General features: G+C 39.9%; 1 protein-coding gene across 3 annotated transcripts in view; it reads left to right on the top strand.

Annotated features, from left to right (window-relative positions):
- The window catches only part of LOC137631762 (uncharacterized), a 334,578-nt gene that overhangs the window by 193,295 nt on the left and 118,018 nt on the right, over nucleotides 1-23,265 (top strand). Inside the window, exon 7 of one of the 3 annotated variants that reach the window (XM_068363706.1) lies at nucleotides 970-2,138. The exons of the other annotated variants lie outside the window; for them this stretch is intronic. Coding sequence (XP_068219807.1) covers nucleotides 970-2,103 — 1,134 coding nt within the window. The 3' untranslated portion in view covers nucleotides 2,104-2,138. Of the gene's footprint in view, nucleotides 1-969; nucleotides 2,139-23,265 lie in introns of those variants that run through there. 3 annotated transcript variants of the gene reach the window in all.

The following is a 23,265-nucleotide window of genomic DNA, read 5'->3' on the forward strand; positions in this document are numbered from 1 at the left end:
TCGTAAAATATTTTATTTTTCCTTGTTTCCTTTCCTCACTGGGCTATTTTCCCTGTTGGAGCTGCTGGCCTTATGTCATCCTACCTTTCCTACTAGGGTTGTAGCTTAGCAATTAATGATAAGGATAAGAATAAAAAGAAAATAACATATATCAATGTGGAATGGTATTGGATCTTCAAATATCTTATATTTTTATTCATTACTTACATCTACTGTAGTTTATTTACTATTTTCCTATTTCCTTTCCTCACTGGGCTGCTTTCCTTTTTTTATCCCTTGGGCTTGTAGCATTCTGCTTTTCCAATCAGGGTTGTAGCTTGGCTAGCAATAATAATGAATAATAGGAAGTGACTTCCTAAATTCTTGACTTTATAAGGAATGACTTATGGCAGTCTGGTTAAGGTGAAACCAATTCACTCCTGATTCTATCACTATATGGTTACATTAGCTCATCTTACCACAGAAAAATAGAGGGCTATCATAATGATGAGATTTTTTTTTATCTTTAAAGCAATCATTGAAACTTTAATTAGAAGTATTATGACATGATGGTTTGAATATTTGATGAGGTTAGATGAGGAATACTGATAGTGAGAAATGTAGTAAATATAGAAATAGCAAAAATATAGTAGATATGTGATACAATATTGTGTATATTGTAGTAAATGCAACACTATTTCACTTCAAAAGCTTCTAAATGTAATTCTAAAGATATCAAGCTATTTCTCCTTAGCCTTTTTTCTTAAACCATATTACCCTCATAATTATCACGAAATATAATGAACAAGAAAAATGCCTTGTTGTTTCAAGTTACCCATTCTGTGAATGCACTTTTATTTACATATTAGTAAGTCTTAAAGTAAATTTTATTATTGAAAGATAATTTTAGTTCTGTGTGCTTATATTTTATGTATAATTCATATTGTACGATAATTTCTAAAAATTATTTGTGCCTCATTTCTTCAACAGACTAGAGTACATCAGTGTGAGGTCTGTGGACATTCATTTTCTTATGCTAGAAACATGCATCGACATATGCGCCTTCATGCTCCTGCATCAAACCTTCTAACCTGCGTATCATTATCCAAACTTCAGTGCAATTTCCGAACTACTCGTGTAGATAAGTTACGGGATCACTTACTTAGGAAGCATAAAATGAAACATGACACCTCACTAACAAAACTATTTCCTAGAATTTTGAAGTCTAGTAATGGTAATTTTAGTGACCATAATAACTGTAAAGATCTCCCTACCATTGAATATCCCAGCAAAGATAGTTTACAGATACCTAGCCCACAGAATTATAATTCATGCATACCAGCTAAGTCTGGAAAATTGTCTGACATAAGAAATTGTTGCCAAAATTCCAGTGAGGTGTTAGGTTTCAGTGTGGAAAAAACAGATATATCAAGCCAGGCATCACTTGATATCAGTGATCTGAAAAAGTTTAACCAAGGTTCAAAGTTACCAGTTGTGAACAATACAAAAAGGGACAAAGAAATGTTCCAGTCATCCCATAATGTTGTGAAAAATTTGAGTAATAATGAGAGTGAAGAACCTTTTTCTGTTCTTATTACTTCTTCAGACATGGTTGAACTTTCAGAAATTCAAACACTTCAGGATCATTCAGAACAGTCTGAAAAAGAGCATGAAGTTTCAGAAATAACTGATAACTTTCATTCTGGCTTCTTATTAGAACATGATATGTTAATTGACAAAGGAGAGTCAACAGCTGTATCGGAGTCATGTATAAGTACTAAGGATGAAATTCATGTCCTGCAAACTAGTGTTCTACCAACACAAGCACAGAAGGTTTTGTCAGTTAATTCTTCAGTGTGTGGTGAGCAAATGAATGTTATTGAAAACCAAAGTGTCAGTTCATTGTCTTATTCTAATCATTGTTCATTGAGTGAGTCGCAGGGAGGCATCACCTTGGAAGTACCCAATTCTTCTCATGTAGAGTTGTCAACTGCTTCTTCAGTAGAAGCATCCACTTCAAATCCTATAGGGGATAATAACTTTCAGAATGATTCGATTAAAGAAGAACAATGTATGGAATCTTTGACAATTTTAGATTTTATGCTAGATAATGTTGCCAGTTGAACTGTGATTTCTGCTATGTACATCACAAATGCATACATATTTCATTAATCTCATGATTTTTAATTATCCTGCTTTAATTTACAGATGATGATAGTAGAGGTTAACTATGAAAATACATACAGTAGATATCTTTGAGGGTTATTGAAAATGCATGTAAATGAAATGTACACTCATGCATATTCAAGGCTCATTTTGATGCAAAGATGATAATCATATATACGTGGTAGACATTGTTTTACTTCAGATTTTCAATTGAAATTTTGTTTTTTTCTTTATATCATGGCTGTCTTCCCCATGAATATTACGGATTATCAGTGGACGATGTATCGTTCACTAGCAAACAAAATTAGCATTAGGGATGTTGTGGAGGATTTCTAGAGAGCCTGAACCTGTGGGTCTCCCTTATTCATACCAAGTCTGTGCTTTTCATGTTGATTCACTGGCCCTGGGGAAGAAATACGATATTCTTTTGTTATATCATTCGTTGGGGTTGGGTAACAGAGACGACCCACTAATGCAATGAATCTGCAACAAAATAGACATACCCACCCGGTAAGACCACCCGGTAAGACTACTCACTCTCCTGACCTAGTTACTAATGCAGTTGACTTAGTGCCCTAAGTTGCCACTGATTTTGCTAGGTCTTCTCTGTTGTGTACTGTACTTTATTTAAATGAAACATGACCTTGGAAGCACTATGGATAGTGTAATTAAAGGTATGAAGTTCAGTACCTACAACTGAAGAAAATAAAACATCAAAGAACACCCATCTGTTCTGCCGTAAGGGTCTTTATCCTTCTATGGTACTGCATTATTGTAGTCATTATTTCATGATGTTGATAAGGTGAAAGGCCATGTGATGTACATCCTATGGAGTGCACTGTACCTAAAGTAGACTTGATATCACAGCTTTAAACCAAAAAAACTTGTGTACAGTATTTTTCTGCAGGCAAAATGTGCACTCTCTTCATACATTACTACTGTACAGGGGTACTATTGCAAAAATCAAGTAGTATTTTTCTACATGTACAGTGTACGTATGGGCAACTTACCGATCGTGCTGGGAAAAGATCCAGTTATCCTACGAAGAGGCACAAATGGTGATGGGATAAAGACGAAAAGTCATGCAGTCACTGATGATATGGGGGGAAGGGATGTAACTGTGTGGCCTAAAACGTCTAGTGGACTCATCATCAATGCTGCATAACAAAAAAAGAATGGGTTTCGGCGAAGGAAAAACCTATTTTTGGGGAGGTGCTGTGTGGTTCCCATGGATTTTCCTGTAAAAGCTAGAACAGGAATTCCAGTATGACCTGATATACACTACCAAAGAAATATTTTCTTTCCTGCCTAAGGGCCAATGTATCAGCATACAAGGCACAGATGTGTGTATAAGGGAGACATATGTTCAGGCTCTATTGAACCTGTCATAGCACCTCTAATGCTAAATTAATTTGCTTTGTAATGACATGTCACCCATTAAGGATCATTAATAATACTGAAGACAATGCTTACCCTTCCATTTGTTTCTCGCCCAGCAACCATCTTTTTAATCTAGGAGTATCTCCGAGATGTATTCCACTTCACTAATCTAGGGAGGTGAGAGGGGTTTGGAGACCACACATCACCTCCCAAAAAATAGGTTTCTCATTCAACAAAACCCCCTTACTTGGAGTTAGTCTGCTGTGTGGTCCCCAAGAATTATTACCAGGGCATAAAAAAGTTAGACTTCTGTACCAGAAGTGTTAAGTTACCCAGAACCAAATGAATAGCCAATGTCTAATCAGTAAACTCACTCACCTCATAAGAGAAAATCCCCGGAGAAGGAGCTAGCTAACCATCATGTTGACTGTGTTAAGGGACCCGACAGAGGATCACTTATTCTAACCGTTTCCACTGTAGGGGCCTCGATCTTGTCAAGGATCACACTCATATGGTTTACCGCTTGGATTTGTTTCAGGTTGTGCCTTATAAACTTGCAATGCTCTGAATGTCTAGTGTACATTTACCATTACCATTATGCAGTTGAGTTGCATAATCGAGTACTGAAACATTATTTTGAAAAAATATGCTCAAAAAGAAGTGATTAACTCTGCTCTCTGCTCTCCTTTCAATAAGAGGGAGGGGTAGGCAATATAGCTTTCAGCCAAACCCATCTACGTGATAGCTACCGCTGTCACACTACCTTACCAGTAAAATTTTCTTAGTACTGTACAAGTTTCCTTAAAGCTGATATAGTACAGGCATGGGCTGTATCAGATGAATAATCACTACAGTAGTTGATCCAGGGAGACTACCTTCCATATGAAGTGTGAGTGTCCCCAGTATAAGATAATCGTTTGCATTATTTAGGAACTAATGACTTGAATTTTTTTTATAAAGTAATTTGTATTTTTCTTAGATACACAAGCCAGAGTTATTTGTACTTAAATCTCAACTCCGTACCACTGCGTAATTTCTTGTAACATACTAAAAAGATGCTGGGTAACATCGATTATGTAGGATGGACCCTCCACCTTACTTGGTCAACCACCATTAACTATCTTGTTACCAAGTTTTTCTTGACTATATTCCAGTTTACACCAGGATTACTTTGGAATAAAATAATTTTATACGTACCTAGAAAAAATGCACATTTAATATAATTTTAGTATTTTAGGTGATATATGATTATTTAATTTTACTTAGTGGTCTAACCAGTAGTAGTTTGAACTAGGATTTTAGTTCAAACCATTACAAATTCCCATTTTATTAATCATCACTGAACTGAAAACTAAACAAGATAGTCAAGTCTGGATGGCTGATCTCTCAAAGGGTAACTTGAACGGAACTGTCAATGTCCAGAAATAGATAACCAAGACAACAAATGAAGGACAATCTCCATTGTGGGAGAAAATTAGTATTGTAAAAATTATGGTATCATAAGGGATATTGTGCAAAAGCTATGCCTGTAACATGGGGAAAAAGAAAATGTTTGTGTGATCAAGGAGGAACATAATGTCACCCCCAAAGTAGAGTTTTCAACTTTAACCCTTTTACCCCAAAGGATGTACTGGTACGTTTCACAAAAGCCATCCCTTTACCCCCATGGACGTACCGGTACGTCCTTGCAAAAAAATGCTATAAAAATTTTTTTTTTCATATTTTTGATAATTTTTCGAGAAAATTCAGGCATTTTCCAAGAGAATGAGACTAAGCTGACCTCTCTATGACAAAAATTAAGGCTGTTAGAGCAATTTAAAAAAAATATACTGCAAAATGTGCTGAGAAAAAAATAACCCCTTGGGGGTTAAGGGTTGGAAATTTCAAAATAGCCTGGGGGTAAAAGGGTTAACTATGAATCAAACTACTGACAAACTTCAGAAATGCAGAATAAGAACATGGAATCCACAATGGGCAAATACAAGTGAATGAGCATGCAGCCACCATACAGAGAACTGGGTAGCATACCATTCTGCACCATAGGGAACTAGATTCCTTATTTGAGTACCCTCGTGTAAAGTGGAGTTGATCGTTCAAATAAGCAGGACTTGATGACTGAAATTGGTCATGGAGTTCAGTAAAGCAATTTAGTTGAAGCACAAGCCCTAACAGATTATAGGTAGTGATTCAATTTGCACAAGGACTAGCTACATCGTAATGCAGTGCTGGGTGGATGTGGTATTGGTTACCACCACCCATTGGGAAATACTATCGCATTGGATGGCAAACCCCTACAATAGGAATTAGCTCATGGCAGCATGAACTTAAATAACTAGTCTAGAGGAAACAAAAGACATTGACTAAGGATGAATCCTAAAAAATAAATATAGGAGCAAAGTTCACCATCATATGACCTGTGGACTCACCTGACAGGACCATAAAGTAACAGTCATTGGATGAGATCTGTCATTATCTCCAAAAGGAGAAATATGGGCAATAAAAGCCTCGAGGATCTTTTTAAACGAGGCCTCCTACTATTTACTTTGGAAGAAGAGAAAGTAGGGGTAGGATGAACTGGAAGAGGAAGAAGGAAAGAGAGCGAGCTCTTTCATACATCGCTTCCTTGCTACCACAGGTGGGTAAGAATCTGCTGGTATGGATTAAATGTTTTCCTTGTGAAGAGTTCTAGTTAACAATCAATAGACCACTTCCTTCACTGCAAATGGTACTATACAGGTATATTGTTTTGTTCATAGGAATTTATTTGAGATAAATCTTATACTGAACTAAATTTATTTGACCTGGCAAGTCATAAAACCCATTTAGATCTGATATCACTCTCAATTTATTAATACTCCCATGTAGTAAATTATTGTATATCACCATAAATGGGTTGCCTTGATCTACTCTACCTGGCATATCTTTACTTAACTTTTCTTGAAGAGTTGCTTTTTTGGTTGTAAACAGCAGGGGAACCCTACCCTCTACATGACCTTCACAGTCATTTTATAATGTTCATTCCAAGGCATTCAGCATTTCACACTGCATATTGCTCCTTTATTGTCAAATCCGCACTATCAAAGCAATTAAAGAACAAGAAAGTCTTCAGTTTCCTCTGGAAAGACTTAATATCTTCAGTCTTTCGGATGTCTAATTGGAGATTATTGTATAGTCTCGGGGTTACATATCTAAAGGCTCTAGAGCCTACAGTACACACACATCAAGGTTCCAATAATTTGAAACCATCCGTAACTATTCTCATTTCAGCAGGATTTGTTGGCTGTACAATATGTAGTAATTCTCTTTGATATTTTGGCCGTCCAGTTCTGATAACTTGATGGCTTATTCTATATATTTTAAACTCAATTCTTGCTTTAATAGGCAGCCAGTATAAATCAATTACTGTAGCGTAGATGTGATCCTCTCTTGGGGTAGGACACTTTTTATCAGTCTTACTCCTCGGTTTATTATGTTTTATAATTTTTTCAGTTGCACTTTTGGTAAATTGTAGTAGGTGGAGTTACAGTAGTCAATTCTGGTAATAACACTGTTTATCACAAGTTTCTTTACAGATTGTTCATCTAAGTACTTCTTTATGAAAGCAATGTATTTAAGATGATAACCAGCAGTTTTTACTACATTATTTATATAGGCACTGAAAGACAAATTGCAGTCAAGAGATACACCTAGATCACAAACTTTACCAGATATTTGTGCAGAGTTGTTAATTATGCTTATATGAATATCATCTAAGTTTCTTAGGCTGTTTTTCTTTCCAACTACCATAAGCTCAGTTTTATTTTCATTTAATTTTAGTTGTAGGATTGTCATCCATTCCATAACACTGGTAAGAATTTGGTTTAGAGTTTCAGCAAATAGTTTGCACTTCACTCCATGCCTTTGTAGTGTTTTCGACAGACCAATAGTATAGATATAGAATAAATTTGGGCCCAGTACACTCTCCTGTGTACCCCTCTGTTTAATGGTTCATATGATGAATAAAACTTTCCAATTTCCAATTTTAGGGATTCAAAAGCTTGATCTTCAATACCGATGGACCATAGATCATTTAGTAGCTGTTCATGCACAACTGTATCAAAAGCAGCACTAATCTCAACCAATATTAAAATACCACATTTGTTTTCATCCATCATTTCCAAGATATCACTTACAGTAGAACAGATATCCATCTCCGTGGAGTGTAATTTTCTGTAAGCAGACTGGTTGTTTTGCAAATCTTCTATCTCTTCTAAATGACTAATTATATGTTCAAGAATTACGTATTCTAGCACTTTTGAAATAAACGATAGATTCAAAATAGGTCTATAATAGCTTAATTCCTGATAATCTAGAGCACTTTTCAGAAGTCTGCAAGATGTTTTCTTGATTGGTTACATTATCTTAGTCTGATCTGCAAGCAATCATTTATTGCTATTGAAATCCCTGGATACATAAGATTTCAACTTATTGGCTTAGAAATTCTTAAACTTATTACACTTTCTTAATTTATATTCCAATAGAATGACCTTTTCTTTATTTTTTAGACCATTGCCATTGCATTAAAAGTTTTACTTTAGTAGAAATCAAAACTGAAACTTTCTGTATACATTCAAGTTTTTATCTTAGGCTCTCCTATAATGAATTTGCTTCTTCTTACTAGATGCCCATTTTAAATTGTCAATAGCTAATTCCCATGTTGATTAGATATGATCCTTAAGATTTAGAACATACTGATACATAGTCTTTACCCCTGGATCACTTACTTCTGTAGTCCAAAGTTCTTTTAAGTTAGTCCTAGGTCCACGTCAAGAATACCCATAAATAGGTGCATCTCTATATGTAAAGAGTAGGGTGGTTAACAAAGGAAGCAAGTGATGCCAAGAGCTTGTGATGCTCATCACTATCGAAAGATGGATGATCTTGTGTGTTGACTAAAAATGGAGGCGTGTCAATATCATTGTCTTCCCCACTATAATCGAGTAGCACAGTCTTCCACAGGTTCTCCCCAGAATTAACAGCAAGTTTCCTTTTGTGCTAAAACATTCAACTTGAATGGCAACCACTAAATTATACTTTTCCTTGAGTGGAACGTACTTTTCACAACGATTATCTAAATCACAAATTTCCCCCCGACATGATACACAAAGGGAATACGGATTAAGATCTCCCAGAAATAACTCCTTTGTATATACCCGGTAATAAATGCTAACTAAACCTGGGGAAGACATCTTAAAATGCAGTATGCATACAATCTGAGAGCAAGCGATTGGGACTGGTCGATGTGGATAACTTAAGACTAGGCTACCTGATGTGGCAGCCTTAGTTTTATACCATATACTTACGGCTAAAGGGCTTTGTTTCTTTGTTAAGCCATGTATTTATTCAAAAAGATTTTAAAGATTTTATGAATAAGAGTTGATTAAAATGGGGTGTGATTGTACTGTATGGGTATGATTGACTAATTTGCATTATAAAGCGCTGAATGGCCTTTGATGCCCAGTGTTTGACTTAAGGTCTAAATTTTATATTCAATTCAATTCAGTTCTTTCTTGAGATGATGCAATATGAATATCCGGTGAGTGCTGTATAGAAATAAAAAAAGTTTTAAGATTCTGTTTTTCCTAGTCTTGAGGTCTTTCGGAGCATAACCAAGCCATCAGAGCTAAGATGATAAAGGATAGTGGCCAGATATTTCAGTGAAATTAAAATACTTACCTTGCAAACCCATACCAGTCAATATTACCTTCAGCACAGTTATTCTACAAAATATTTCCCTATAATGCTTCAGCAACACCTTCAGTTTAAAGATTTAAAGGCCGCTCATGAATGGCAGAGGCAAGGGACAATTACATTGCCCTATCGAGTAGGACAATTCCCCAGAGACTGACCATATATACATATGATCAGCACCCAAGCCACCTCTCCACCCAAGCTAGGAGCAAGGAGGGCCAGGCAATGGATGCTGGTGACTTGGCAGGTAGACCTATAGGCTCCCCCAAACCCCCCCCCCCTTCCTTAGCTCACAAAGATGGTGAGGTTGCAGCGACCAAAGAAACTAACGAGTCTGAGCAGGACTCGAACCCCAGTCTGGCGTTCACCAGTCAGGGATGTTACCACATCGGCCACAACAATGAGTTTTGTAGTCAATAAAGTCAGTACAGTACAGTATATACTTTTTTCACTTTGTGATCATAGGTTACAAAGGTCCTACCAAGTCTGTGGCTTCTCTTTCAAAAGGTGATGCTTTTGAAGCCATTTTGTCTAAAGGAGGTCTTAATATTCTCTCTTTTCTCTACCGTTTGTTGACGTATTTTTTTTATCAGCAATAAAATCTTTATATTGCCTTTTACACCTACAGTGCTGTAGTCAGAAGAACTCTATAGCACCTTAATTTCAGTTCTCTTGGCATCCAAATGTCTTGAAATAATTAATTCATGTGCAAGTTTTAAATTCCCACTAAATTTAGAAGTATTAATTTAAAAGCTCAAGATAGAGACTACTGGTGAAATCTAACCAAGGCCCTTTGCATCAATAGGGATGGAAGGAGAGGATGATGTTGAAATTTATCTGGTATTACTAGTTGAGTATGTTCCTTTTGACTAGATACTTTTCTAAAGGTTAATCTCTTCCTACGGAAGAATTTATAATAATCTATAACTTTATAGCCTTGTTATTTACTTTTGATTTTCTTAAAAAGTGGGATCCCTTCCTTGCTGATATATTATTTTTTCGTAATGTAGTTCAGTAATAGATTTTGCAACTTTGCAGTCTAGTTTGTACAGAATTGAGTGCCATACTTCCCAGTTGCGGTTGGGATCCCTGGGTTCTCCAGCTCCAGGTACGTTCCCAAGGATAAGTTTTTAAGGAGGATTTTCCAGGCACCAACCTTGTCATTCTTTTATGGATATGGTGTAACGTCTAGACAAAAGCTAAGGTTGTCTCAATTATGGAATCATCACCAAAGAAACTGTCCGGTCCAATTAACCAGGTACTCATCCTTAATAAAACTTCTTTTTACTGCTATCTTACTACACCTTTAATCTCTTGAAATTATTATCACTTTATCCACCAATAATCTCTTAGTAAATGGTTTCTTACTGCTAATATGTCAAACTTTTTTAGAACATCATGATGCATTCCACAAACTTTGGTTTGGTTAACTTAATAGTTTGCTGTACAATACATCCCTACTGACCCAGTCCTCTTTCCACTTCTCTACCTTTATTCTGACCAACTCTTTGAATCATTACAGAATATATGGTGGGCCTATTTCTGTTTCTAAAGCAGTCTACTGATTGTTGTTGTTATTACTAGTTAAACTACAACCGTAGTTGGAAAAGCAGGATGCTATAAACCCAAGGGCTCCAACAGGGAAAATCGTAAGTTTGGAAAAGGCATTGTCTGTTCTCTTAATGTCTTTTGCTATATTACTGCTTAGAATTTTCCATTCTTTGGTCTTCACTTCAAGGCTTAAATTTAGGATGGAAAGATTGTTCCTTGAAAAGTTGTTCCTGGCTTCTGCTGATGAGATCATGGTTTTAAGATTATTTGGCAATCTCTTAAAAGAAAGTGTGTCTAGTCTCAAATTGAAAGATTTAATACCAGATGTCTTGAAAGACACCCTTTTTTGACAGATTTTTATCCCATTTTTTCTTTGTCATGCAATTCCCTATTTATCATAGTTTTTTTTGTAGATTTCTAAAAACCATTTAAGAGTGATTGAAAATGAGATGCAGGGGTTATTGTTGTTTTCATCTCAAAAAGTCAGTTAGTGTGGATCTACAAGATTGAGTGTAGCTCGCTCTTTCTTTAGTGATGAGAAAGGGTTCATAGACTAATCCTGTTTTAGTCTCATAGACCGATAATGGAAGAGAGAAATTTGGTGGGACAATGTAGAGTGCGCATTATGCCAAGCCTATGATCTTGAGCAAAGTCATTAAGGCAATTGCACCCAGTTTAAGAAAGCCATGGAAGCAGTAAGGGCACATGGTTGTCATAGTAATAACCTGTGATGCCACGTCACTATTTTGGGTAAGAGACTCTACAAGCAAATACGAGAATTAGCTAAGAAGGAAGAATCCCACCATAATCTGCAAAATTGTATAGGTTAGCACAAAAATTGCTAAATATTCCTGTTCCATACTGCCATGCATGTCTGCTGGGATTTATATCGATGGAAATCAGTCTCCAAGAGGGAAGTAGCAAGTAAACGGGAATACGGACAAGAAATATGGCATCAGGCAATGCAAGGGCTCTCCTTTCAACACTGAGACAATATTCCTGTTGAATACAGGAATATGTCTGTATTCTGTGTAATACAATTATGTACAGTAATTTTCTATGGTAATGGTCAAATTTCAAATGCATGTTTTATTTCATGTCTTTTGCAATAATGTCTGGCATTTTATATGCAAAGGTATATAGGTTGGTCATATTTATGAATTTTCTTGAATGGTAGTTCATTGTTAATTTGTGTTTAGTGATTAATTTGTCTTCCAGAATTCATTCATATCATTAAAATATTAAATTTTAAAAATAATTTGTATTTTCCCTAGCTATACAAACTTAAGTCTTTTAAAGCCTGAGAATGACTTCAACATGAGCGAGAAGGGCTATTGAATTGTTAACATGGTAGTTGGTTAACAACAGATGGTGCGAGGGGGAAGCCCCTCTCCTCTGCCCAACTGAGTTGAGCCAATTTTTACCTTTGGCTTAAGGACTGAGAAGGGTGGTGGAGCTGAGAAATAAAATTTAATAAGTCAGCTTTATATAGCTATGAAAAATACAAATTACTTTTAGAATTTTATATTCTTCCCTATGTAACTACCAAACTTTCCTCCTTTAAAGTATGGGACTCACTCTTTGGTGGAAGTCAGTCCCATAAAACAAAACTGAAGGTTATTTTTCTTCCCTGGACATCCCTCTCCTTCCTGTTTTCAAACAGGTGTGAGGAAGGTTACTCCAGTAGCCTCCTAACAGCTCAACATAGAGATGTAGTGCTTGCTAAGGCCTCGGTCATTACTGGCTTGAAAGGAAACCAGTACTAGGTTACAGAAAACCTATCTCCCTAAAATGAAAATGACATTGGAAGTGCCAAACCATGCATAACCAGAGAAATGTCTGACAAAGTACTGAGCAACCACCTTAGGGCACAAGAAAAGCAGTCCATGGGCCTGTGGGAAACTCCATCAGGGTACTCTACAGAGGCAAGGTTGTTTGAAACCTTCAGACACAACCTTCAGCTCCAAGTACATTGACATATAAACTTGAAGGATACTAACAGAGCTAAGCTTGTGAGTTCTTTCTCAATCTGTGATAGGTCAGCACCAAACAAATCAGCAAATGCACCAAGAAGTTTCACAAAGATAATAAAAAGTGTCTGGACACTTCCATTTCATTCCTGCTGGGGCTCATAAGAAGGCTGCAACACTCATGTGTGAGATGTTGAATCCTCTTCAAGTAGTACAGCAGAACCCTCACAGGAAACCAGGTATCTTCATGTTAATTTCACATTGCAGGGATAGATAGGATGGAGAGGGTCTGAACTGGCGTTCGTAAAAAATGTAGGATGGCAAAGGAGGTAGAACCCCCATCCCTCCACAGTTGACAAGATCCAAAAGACTAGAAACTCTTTTACTGTACTCTCTTGCCAATGCAGAGCAGAGATAATTTTGAGGAAGAAAACTTTGATTGGTTGGTAGGAGTTGCATGCTCTAGTTCCCTTGAGGACAAGGCCCATACCTCCATGACCCAAGTCCCAGGTAGGCATGAATGTTTGAAGGTCCCTTCAGTCACGGAAAAGTTCCCTGAGGAGGAGGGATCCAAACCCCACTGAGGAGCTTTTTTGGCACAGGTAGTGAGGAAGCTCATGATATGCTCATGCTGCTGTGGCTAGAGAAACACATCCTCTATGGCCCTCTATATAGAATGCCCTACTTCCATTTTAGACTGCTGCAGATGACTGCATAGATACTCAGACATCTTTTTCAAAGATAACCGAGAGGAAGTCTCCATCTATGAGGTAGTGAAACTTCACAGATACAGGGAAGCTGTGAAGGCTCAGTTGAAGTGCTGAAGTAAAAGAACTGGCCCATAAGTTTCTTGCAGAAGGAGATGCCACTCAACTTGAGACCATCCCAGTGTGTCCATCAAAGGGATCTGGTTTGTTGGTAAACACTCGATCATACTGAGTTGGTATGGATGCTTGGTTCCAGGAACACCATTGCCATCTACCAGTATGTAAGAATCATCTGTCATACTGGGCTTACACTCTGGTTGATCCCGAAGGCTGTCCCATACCCTGTTATTCCTGATGTAGACATTAATCTCTAGCACCATTGTTCATTTAGTTCTTTATGCATTTTGCATAAAATTTTTCATAATTCGGACCATCCTTTGCATTCAGATCATCCCAGACAGTACCATCCTGTTTGTAATACTAGGCATACAGTTAATTCTAAAAATCATGCCTTCTCCATTTCAAGGCTTAATGCTGCACAGTATTCTAGAAATTTTATTCCAGCTATGGTCAGATTGTGGAATGATCTTCCTAATTAGGCAGTTGAGTCAGTGGAACTTCTAAAGTTCAAAGTTGCAGCAAATGTATTTTGTTAAACAGGCTGACATAAGTCTCCTTTTATAGTTTTTTTTATATGAAAGATCTATTTTGAGTATGATACTGTTTTTAAATTATTTTATTTTAATTGTTCATTAGTTCTCTTGTAGTTTATTTTTTCTTTTTTTCCTCTCCTGAATGGGGTATTTTCTCAATTGGAGCCCTTGGGCTTATAGCATCCTGCTTTTCCATCTAGGGTTGTAGCTTAGCTAGTAATAATAATAATCAGTATTGCTCCCCCTTCCTCTTCTTCTGGGAAACACCTTCCTTTTCTTCCTTCTAAACCCCACCCTGAACTGAACCATGGAGGGGCAAGAATGGATGATATAGAGTTCAACACCTAGAGTAAGAAACTGCTAGTGGTCTTTTGTGGGATTTATATGTGGTTTCTAAAACCTGATGCAGATGACATGGCCACCATCAATAGGCTGGTTCCTTTGAGGGACACATGGTAGATGAAGGAGTCCCATCACACGGGCTTCCCTTCCACTGCTTCCTCAACATCACCCTCTGGAAAGGGAAATGAGAAGTGCAACACCTATCCAATCTGCAGTGTAACTGTCATATCTCATGCTAAAAATCAAACATGCTGGTTATCTGGTGAGAAAAGAAGGAAATTCATTCTTCTTGATAACACAAACCTGCAGAACTTTGCACTGTACTATTGAGTTGAACCCTATTGAATGTTGGTGGAACTTACTGACTAGAGTCTAGACAGAGGTCTTGGTAATATGCAGTGTGCAGTGTCCTCTTGTCACATTGAAGCTTGTTGCTGACCCAGCAGGGGAGGCAAGACTTTTCTTGATCTCCTCAGTAGAAAGTTCTGACCACTGGCGTCCACAGTTAGATTTGCGTACCTTTTTGAGTGCCGAAACTCTTCACAACAGCCATAACCTTCAAGGAATGTGGTTACCTAGTACCTCTCAAACACAGTGGACTGAAGCAGACTGAGGCTAGATCCTAAGTCAAGAGATCTTTAAGCCTTTTCATCCTTTACAAGGGAGGAATGCCTGTCAATGCTGTCGGTCAATTGTTCCCTCTTTGTAGAATATGAAAGCTCACATCTGAAAACAGATCTGGGAACATATACTTGGGAGGCATATGATGGATCAGGCCAAATGGTCTCAATCTGTGTTCTGAAAGTAATCTCTGGTCCACTGTGATAGTGGGTGGGTGTCTAGCCCAGTTTTTTGCTCGAAAGTACTTGTAGAGGAGACCAGTCTCACATAGGCCCAGTACTAACCTTCATCCCTCCACAAAAATCACAAAGCGATAATGAAAAAATCTGTTCTTAATTCAGAGACAACTATCAACCCAGTCTTACATTGAATACACTCCAAAACCTATTGTATTGTATAATGTCCATCAATAGTCCAAGGTTAAAGTATTATCCTCAAATGCCCACCAAAAATAGCTGCTAATCTGATAGACAGCTTATATTAAGACACTGAACAGTTATTTGGCCATTCCACACCTGACACCATTGCTCTGTTAATAACCAAGGTATGGGCCAATTAAATACATTGAAAATTTTCAGGCAAAATTTGATAAACAAGCAAGGCTTATTATACTATTAACTCAAGAAATTACATAACATAACATTAGAATAGAATATTCAGAAATGGAATTCCATTTGAGATGGAAATATATCTAAAGGACTCATCTACTCAGACTTTTTCCACAGATATGCAGGAGCAGTAGCTACTGTTAGCAAACAAAACATCAGTGTTTATATAGGAAGTGGAACAAGATTCAAGGGCTGACGAGCATTTATGACACTAATAGGTTTCGCTTTCCATTATTAAAAAAATCGTCTCTTGAATATTTAAAATTCCTCACACTTAATCCTGAAACCTTGGAAAAGAAATATTGCATTCATCAGTAAGTGTCCAGTTATCCCAATTCTCCCATAATTTACTTTTGAGAAACACATTAGGTCTGTATCTAATTCAATTGCCAAAAAAATTGGCTCATTTAGAAAGTCTTTAAAGATTTTCAGTGATCTATCTATTCTGAAGAAGTGTTTTAATTCTTTCATTCTACCTTGTTTTGAGTATTGTTCTCCTGTCTGGTGTTCAGCTGCTGATTCTCATCTTGATTTGTTGGACAGACACTTCGGTATATTAAATTTCTTATTCCTGATCTAGATATTGATCTTTGGCACCGTCGTTCAATTAGTTCATTATACATGTTGCATAAGATTTTTCATAATTCTGACCATCCTTAACATTCAAATCTCCCTGGACAATTCCATCCTGTTCGTAATACTAGGCAGGCAGTTAATTTTAAGCCAGGCCTTCTCCATCTTAATGCTCAATACTACACAGTATTCCAGAAGTTTTATTCCAGCTGTAACCAAGTTGTGGAATGATCTTCCTAATCGGGTAGTTGAATCAGTAGAACTTCGAAAGTTCAAAGTTGCAGCACATGTTTTTATGTTGAACAGGCTGACATAAGTCTTTTTTATAGTTTATATATGACATATCTGTTTTGACGTTGTTACGGTTTTTTGAATTATTTATTGTTAATTTGTTCTCATCATTTATTTATTTTCTTATTTCCATTCCTCACTGGGCTATTTTTCCCTGTGGAGCCCTTGGGCTTATAGCGTCTTGCATTTCCAACTAAGGTTGTAGCTTGGCTAGTAACAACAACAACAACAACAACAATAATAATAATAATAATAATAATAATAATAATATTGAGCTGTTTCATAATTTTATTTTCTAAAAAAAATCACTAGGAAAACATTTGAAAAATTATAACCTAACGCAATATAATTATAAGAAACAAATAATCTCACCTTGCACGATTGAATCTGCCACTAATCACTGTATTATATATCAAAATATATCTAACCTACCACTTGTGTTAAATATATTTCTCTGTGGGAAACCAATACCAAAGAATTTTCTCTTTACCATCAAGAAAAATGAGGTTAAATATATTTCTCTGTGGGAAACCAATACCAAAGAATTTTCTCTTTACCGCCAAGAAAAATGGATTTTTTGTGGAAACATAACGAACATTCTGAGTAAATCCTAGAGCCTTATTCCAAAAAAGAGGATTGAAATAAAAATGGGAAAAACTTGATGGCTGGAGGAAGAGTGTATTCATAATAATTGTTCCTCCTCCTGCTTGAGTTTCTCTCATTTAATGCTTTGTTACAATGGTGAAAGCCTTTAATATAAGAGCTGAAGCAGCTAAAGAGTTTACGACTAAGAAGGGACTCAGGAAAAGGTGTTATTACTAGAAGCAAAATGTCTTGGAAGAAGGATCCCTAGCTTGCCTTAAGGTTGACCTGAGGAAACTTCAGCAACCACAGAAGAAACTATATAAGAGAAATATATGACCGTTGCATTATTATGGTTTACTTGCTCAGACTGGAATGAACTTCCTAGACAGAAGAGATCATGTACACTCCACTATCCTCTTTCTGGTGTGGAGATTCCCCTACTCTCCAAACAATTTCCTGTCAATGAAGAACAAGAGATTAACCAAGCACTAGCACTGTTGTGACTGGAGAAGGTAGACACGAAGGAAGTGGAAGGTGAAACATATAGTACTTCTTCAATCCATCCTTCAAGGACCATTTCTATCTCCTGATGCCCCCTCATCTTCAGAGAACCAAAGACCAAGAATGAATGCAAGAATTAGAAGGATATGCACTGTAATCCAAGTGCTCATGTCAAGAGGCTCACGTAAACAATCCACGTGTTTAGAATTTTAAAAGAACATAAAAGACTTCCTCATAGTAATGGCCAATGTTTCTCTAGAATGCAATCCAAAACTCTTGTAGTAAAGAATGTTTAGTATATTTTTAAACTATTAAAAAGTGTTAATTAAAATACAGAAAAATTCAAGATAATAGAAATAACTTTTACAAATAAAAAGGTCACTGATGCAAGAGAAACCATAACATTAACTATGTTTTTACAGTATCCCTGCCATATCTAACATTCATCATCCAATGAAGAAGTTAAGTGCTATGGTAATAAATGTCAGAACCAAGTAAAGATTCATGACCCATTATAGATGACTTGACTCAATGGAAATAAAAAAAGTGAAGGATGATAGTCAAGTGAATGGGCAGTTAACCCCCTTCTTATTTACTTGCTGCTAATTATTTACCATGTTACCAAGCTTCAATGGCCAAACCAGTATGCAACGAAGTTATATTTTCTGTATACAAAAGGAAGGTTTCCATTTTTGTAAAAAAACAAACATTTGGTGGATTTAATATTCCTAATGAGTTGAGAATAATTTTTTTCAATATTAATCTTACCCGATGATCATGTAGCTGTCAACTCCGTTGCCCGACAGAAATCTAAGGTCGGGATACGCCAGCGATCGCTATACAGGTGGGGGTGTACACAACAGCGCCATCTGTGAGCAGGTACTCAAGTACTTCTTGTCAACAAGAACTCAATTTTTCCTCTGTCGTGCCACCGGCAAGACCTACTTGGATACGCTGTTGATTCTGGAGTTGTTTTTCACGATTTTGGTGATGTATTCGCTCTAGATTTTAGCCTTCGCTATTCAGGAATCTTTATCATTAGCTTAGCAAGCTTTTTGATTTAATTTGGATTAATTGTTAACGAACTTTGCTAGATTTTGGAATTCCCCCTTGACTATTTCTACAATTCAAGATGTCTGACCAGTCTCAAGTCCCTAAGTACAGGCAGTGTAGTGTTAGGGCTTGTACTAGGCGTCTTCCGAAGGCCTCCATAGATCCTCACACCGTTTGTTCCAATTGTAGGGGTAAATCCTGTCAATTGGAAGATCGATGTGAGGAATGCGCTGGGCTTTCGGAATTCGATTTTAACGAATTCCTTAAAAATGCACGTAGGCTAGAGAAGGATAGGATCAGGAGGAGTTCTTCTTGCTCTTTTGATTTTTCCTCTCCCCATGCCCCTCAACCTATTCCTTCCCCTGTAGTGGTGACTCCCGACCCTGCTACTAGTGCTCAGCCCTCCATGGCGGATATGATGCGTGCCATTCAGGCTCTTGGTGACAGAGTGGAGTCATTGGCTAATGACCGTAATCAGCTTTTGGCAGATGTCAAAGAGCTGAAAGCGCAAAGTGCAGTGGGAAGTGTTGTGAGTGCAAGTGAAGTGAATAGTGTCAGTGTTGCGCATGAGGGTACATCTGTTCGTGCCAGTCGTCCTCCCAGTCCGGGACCTCTTGCAAGCTCCCAAGCCCAGGGGAGAAGCAATGTCGAAGGACCAAAGGGTTCGGCAGGCCTTGATCAGCGTACGGATGTACCCTCAGTGGTTGCGGACGTATCTGTCAGAGATCGTCCCATCCACAAACAGACGAATGAGCCCTATCATTCCTCGTCTGTGGAAGAAGTTTCGAGGAAGAAACGTTGGACCAAGGTCTCACGACCTCTCAAGCGTAAGGTCCCTTCCGAGCGAGTCCAACGGCCCAGGTGTAGCCACTGGGTCAGTTCGGACTCGCCGCAGTCTTCCGAAGACTGCACACCTCCCAAGAGAGGTAGAGTGGTTCCGCAGCAGGCAACTACTCCGTCTGTTGCCGCACCAACCACGGTAGATCCTAAGTGGTCCATGCTGCAGACTATGCAGTCTCAGCTTGCTTCCTTTATGCAGGAGTATCATGCTGAGAAGGTTGACACGGCACCAGTTAACCTACAACCTGCCACGGTTGTGCGCTCAGCAGATACTGCGGCTGCCTGCTCCCACACTCCACCTGTGAGAGCTCCACCTCCGATGCGCAGTCCACCCTGCCAGACGCATGTTCATGCTGCACCCTCCGTTGACATGCGTGAGCTACCGCGTCAGCAGTGGGAAGGTGCTGTAGAGCTGCCGTGTTTTGACACAATGCGGCATGCTCCGCAACCCACGGCAGTCCCTCCCATGCACCAGCACTCTGCTTTTGTTGTTGCCAGCTCACAGACTGACCAGCAGTGGCATGATGTTGGTTCCGCAGCAGCTACGCATGCACCCGTGCTGCCGGATTCAGCCGTTCAGCTTTCTGCTCCACCTTTGCCACTTCCTACTCAGCTTTCGGATGATGGAGTATCGGATGACGAAGCTGCACATTTGGACGAACCGCACTCCGACTTAGAAGGACCCAAGTCTACGCCTCCCTCCTTAGACTTTCGGAAAGTCCTTGCCTTGTTCAGGGACTTGTATCCAGAACAGTTTGTGTCTGCAACCCCTCGCTCTCCTCCCTCCGAGTTTGCTCTGGGCATGCAGTCAGCAGCTCCTGCCTTCACCAAACTTGTCCTCGCACGCTCATCCAAGAGAGCTTTGAGGGTTATGGGAGAGTGGTTGCAGTCCAAGAAGCAACTGGGAAAGACTGCTTTCATCTTTCGGCCTACCAAGCTTGCTTCCAAATCTAGCGTCTGGTATGCCACGGGAGAGGAACCCGGCTTGGGAGTTCCTGCCTCTGCCCAGGGCGACTTCTCAAGTCTGGTTGACTCTCCCCGCAGGCTGGCTATGAGACGATCTAAGATTTGCTGGTCCTTTTCTGACATGGATCATCTGTTGAAGGGAGTCTTTCGTGCTTTTGAGATCTTCAACTTCCTCGATTGGTGTTTGGGAGCGTTAAGCAGAAAGACTTCCCCTTCGGATAAGGACTCTGCCATGCTTATCATGTCTAGCATGGACAAAGCCATTCGGGATGGGTCTGGTGAGCTTGCGGCTTCGTACGTGTCGGGAGTGCTTAAGAAGAGAGAACATCTTTGCTCCTTCTTGTCGTCTGGGATCACTCCTTGCCAGAAGTCGGAGTTGTTGTTTGCTCCTCTCTCCAAGTGTCTCTTTCCAGAGGAGCTGATCAAGGGGATGGCTGCCTCGTTGATCCAGAAGGATACCCATGACCTGATGGCATCTTCCGCACGTAAGGCTAAAGCTTTACCTTCCGTGCCTAGACCTTTCCGTTCTGCCGCAGTGGACACACCAGCAACTAGGTTCATCCCGCCCTTTCGTGGCAGAACCTCCAGCAGAGGAGGTACCCGTGCCGACAGTCACCGTGGCAAATCGAAGAAGGGTTCCAAGTCCGCAAAAGGCAGAATCTGACTGCCTTCCTCTCCAGACAGCAGTGGGAGCCAGGCTCAAGAACTTCTGGCAAGCTTGGGAGAGCAGAGGTGCAGACGCTCAGTCTGTGAAGTTGCTAAGGGAGGGGTACAGAATTCCGTTCTGCCGCAGTCCCCCTCTAGCAACGTCTCCCATCAACCTCTCTCCCAACTACAAGGAGAAGGACAAGAGGCTAGCGTTGCAACAAGAGGTGTCGCTCTTGCTACAAAAGGGAGCGGTAGTCATAGTCCGGGACCATCAATCCCCGGGCTTCTACAACCGTCTCTTCCTGGTAGCGAAGAAGACAGGAGGTTGGAGACCGGTGCTGGACGTCAGTGCTCTCAATGCTTTTGTCACCAAGCAGACGTTCACGATGGAGACGACGAAGTCGGTCCTAGCAGCGGTCAGGAAGGAAGACTGGATGGTCTCGTTAGACCTGAAAGACGCGTACTTTCATGTCCCCGTCCATCCAGACTCCCAACCTTTCCTAAGGTTCGTCTTTGGAAAGGTCGTGTACCAGTTCCAAGCCCTGTGCTTTGGCCTAAGCACGGCACCTCTTGTGTTTACCAAACTGATGAGGAATATTGCCAAATTCCTTCACTTGGCAGACATCAGAGCCTCCCTCTATTTGGACGACTGGCTTTTAAGAGCTCCGTCAAGTCGTCGCTGTCTGGAGAATCTCAGATGGACTATGGATCTGACCAAGGAATTGGGCCTCCTGGTCAATATAGAGAAGTCCCAACTCATCCCATCCCAAACCATTGTCTATCTAGGTATGGAGATTCAGAGTCGAGCTTTTCGGGCTTTTCCGTCGGCCCCAAGGATCAGTCAAGCCCTAGAATGCATCCAGAGCATGCTGAGAAGGAACCGATGTTCAGTCAGGCAGTGGATGAGTCTAACAGGGACACTTTCATCGCTGGCCCAGTTCATCGAGTTAGGGAGACTCCACCTCCGCCCCCTTCAGTATCATCTAGCTGCTCACTGGAGAAAGGACATGACGCTAGAGGCGGTCTCAGTGCCTATATCCGAAGAGATGAGGTCTACACTGACGTGGTGGAAGAACAGCATTCTTCTCAAGGAAGGTCTACCATTGGCTGTTCAGACCCCCGACCACCGTCTCTTCTCGGACGCATCGGACACGGGCTGGGGTGCGACACTGGACGGACAGGAATGCTCGGGCACGTGGAATCAGGAGCAAAGGACACTTCACATCAACTGCAAGGAGCTTTTGGCAGTTCATCTGGCCTTGATAAACTTCAAGTCCCTCCAGCTAAGCAAGGTGGTGGAGGTGAACTCCGACAACACCACAGCCTTGGCGTACATCTCCAAGCAAGGAGGGACTCATTCGAGGAAGTTGTTCGAGATCGCAAGGGACCTCCTCATTTGGTCAAAAGATCGAAAGATTTCGCTGGTAACGAGGTTCATTCAGGGCGATATGAATGTCATGGCAGATCGCCTCAGCCGGAAGGGTCAGGTCATCCCCACAGAGTGGACCTTTCACAAGAATGTTTGCAGCAGACTATGGGCCCTGTGGGGTCAGCCCACCATAGATCTATTCGCTACCTCGATGACCAAGAGGCTCCCGATGTATTGTTCTCCGATTCCAGACCCAGCAGCAGTTCACGTGGATGCCTTTCTGCTGGATTGGTCCCATCTAGACCTGTATGCGTTCCCTCCGTTCAAGATTGTCAACAAGGTACTTCAGAAGTTCGCCTCTCACGAAGGGACACGGTTGACGTTGGTTGCTCCCCTCTGGCCCGCGAGAGAATGGTTCACCGAGGTACTGCAATGGCTAGTGGACGTTCCCAGGACTCTTCCTCTAAGAGTGGACCTTCTGCGTCAGCCGCACGTAAAGAAGGTACACCCAAGCCTCCACGCTCTTCGTCTGACTGCCTTCAGACTATCGAAAGACTCTCAAGAGCTAGAGGCTTTTCGAAGGAGGCAGCCAGAGCGATTGCCAGAGCAAGGAGGACATCCTCTCTCAGAGTCTATCAGTCAAAATGGGAAGTCTTCCGAAGCTGGTGCAAGGCGAATGCAGTTTCCTCAACCAGTACCTCTGTAACGCAGATAGCTGACTTCCTGTTACAT

The sequence above is a fragment of the Palaemon carinicauda genome, chromosome 40 (assembly GCF_036898095.1).
Source record: "Palaemon carinicauda isolate YSFRI2023 chromosome 40, ASM3689809v2, whole genome shotgun sequence".
Classification (NCBI taxonomy): domain Eukaryota; kingdom Metazoa; phylum Arthropoda; class Malacostraca; order Decapoda; family Palaemonidae; genus Palaemon; species Palaemon carinicauda.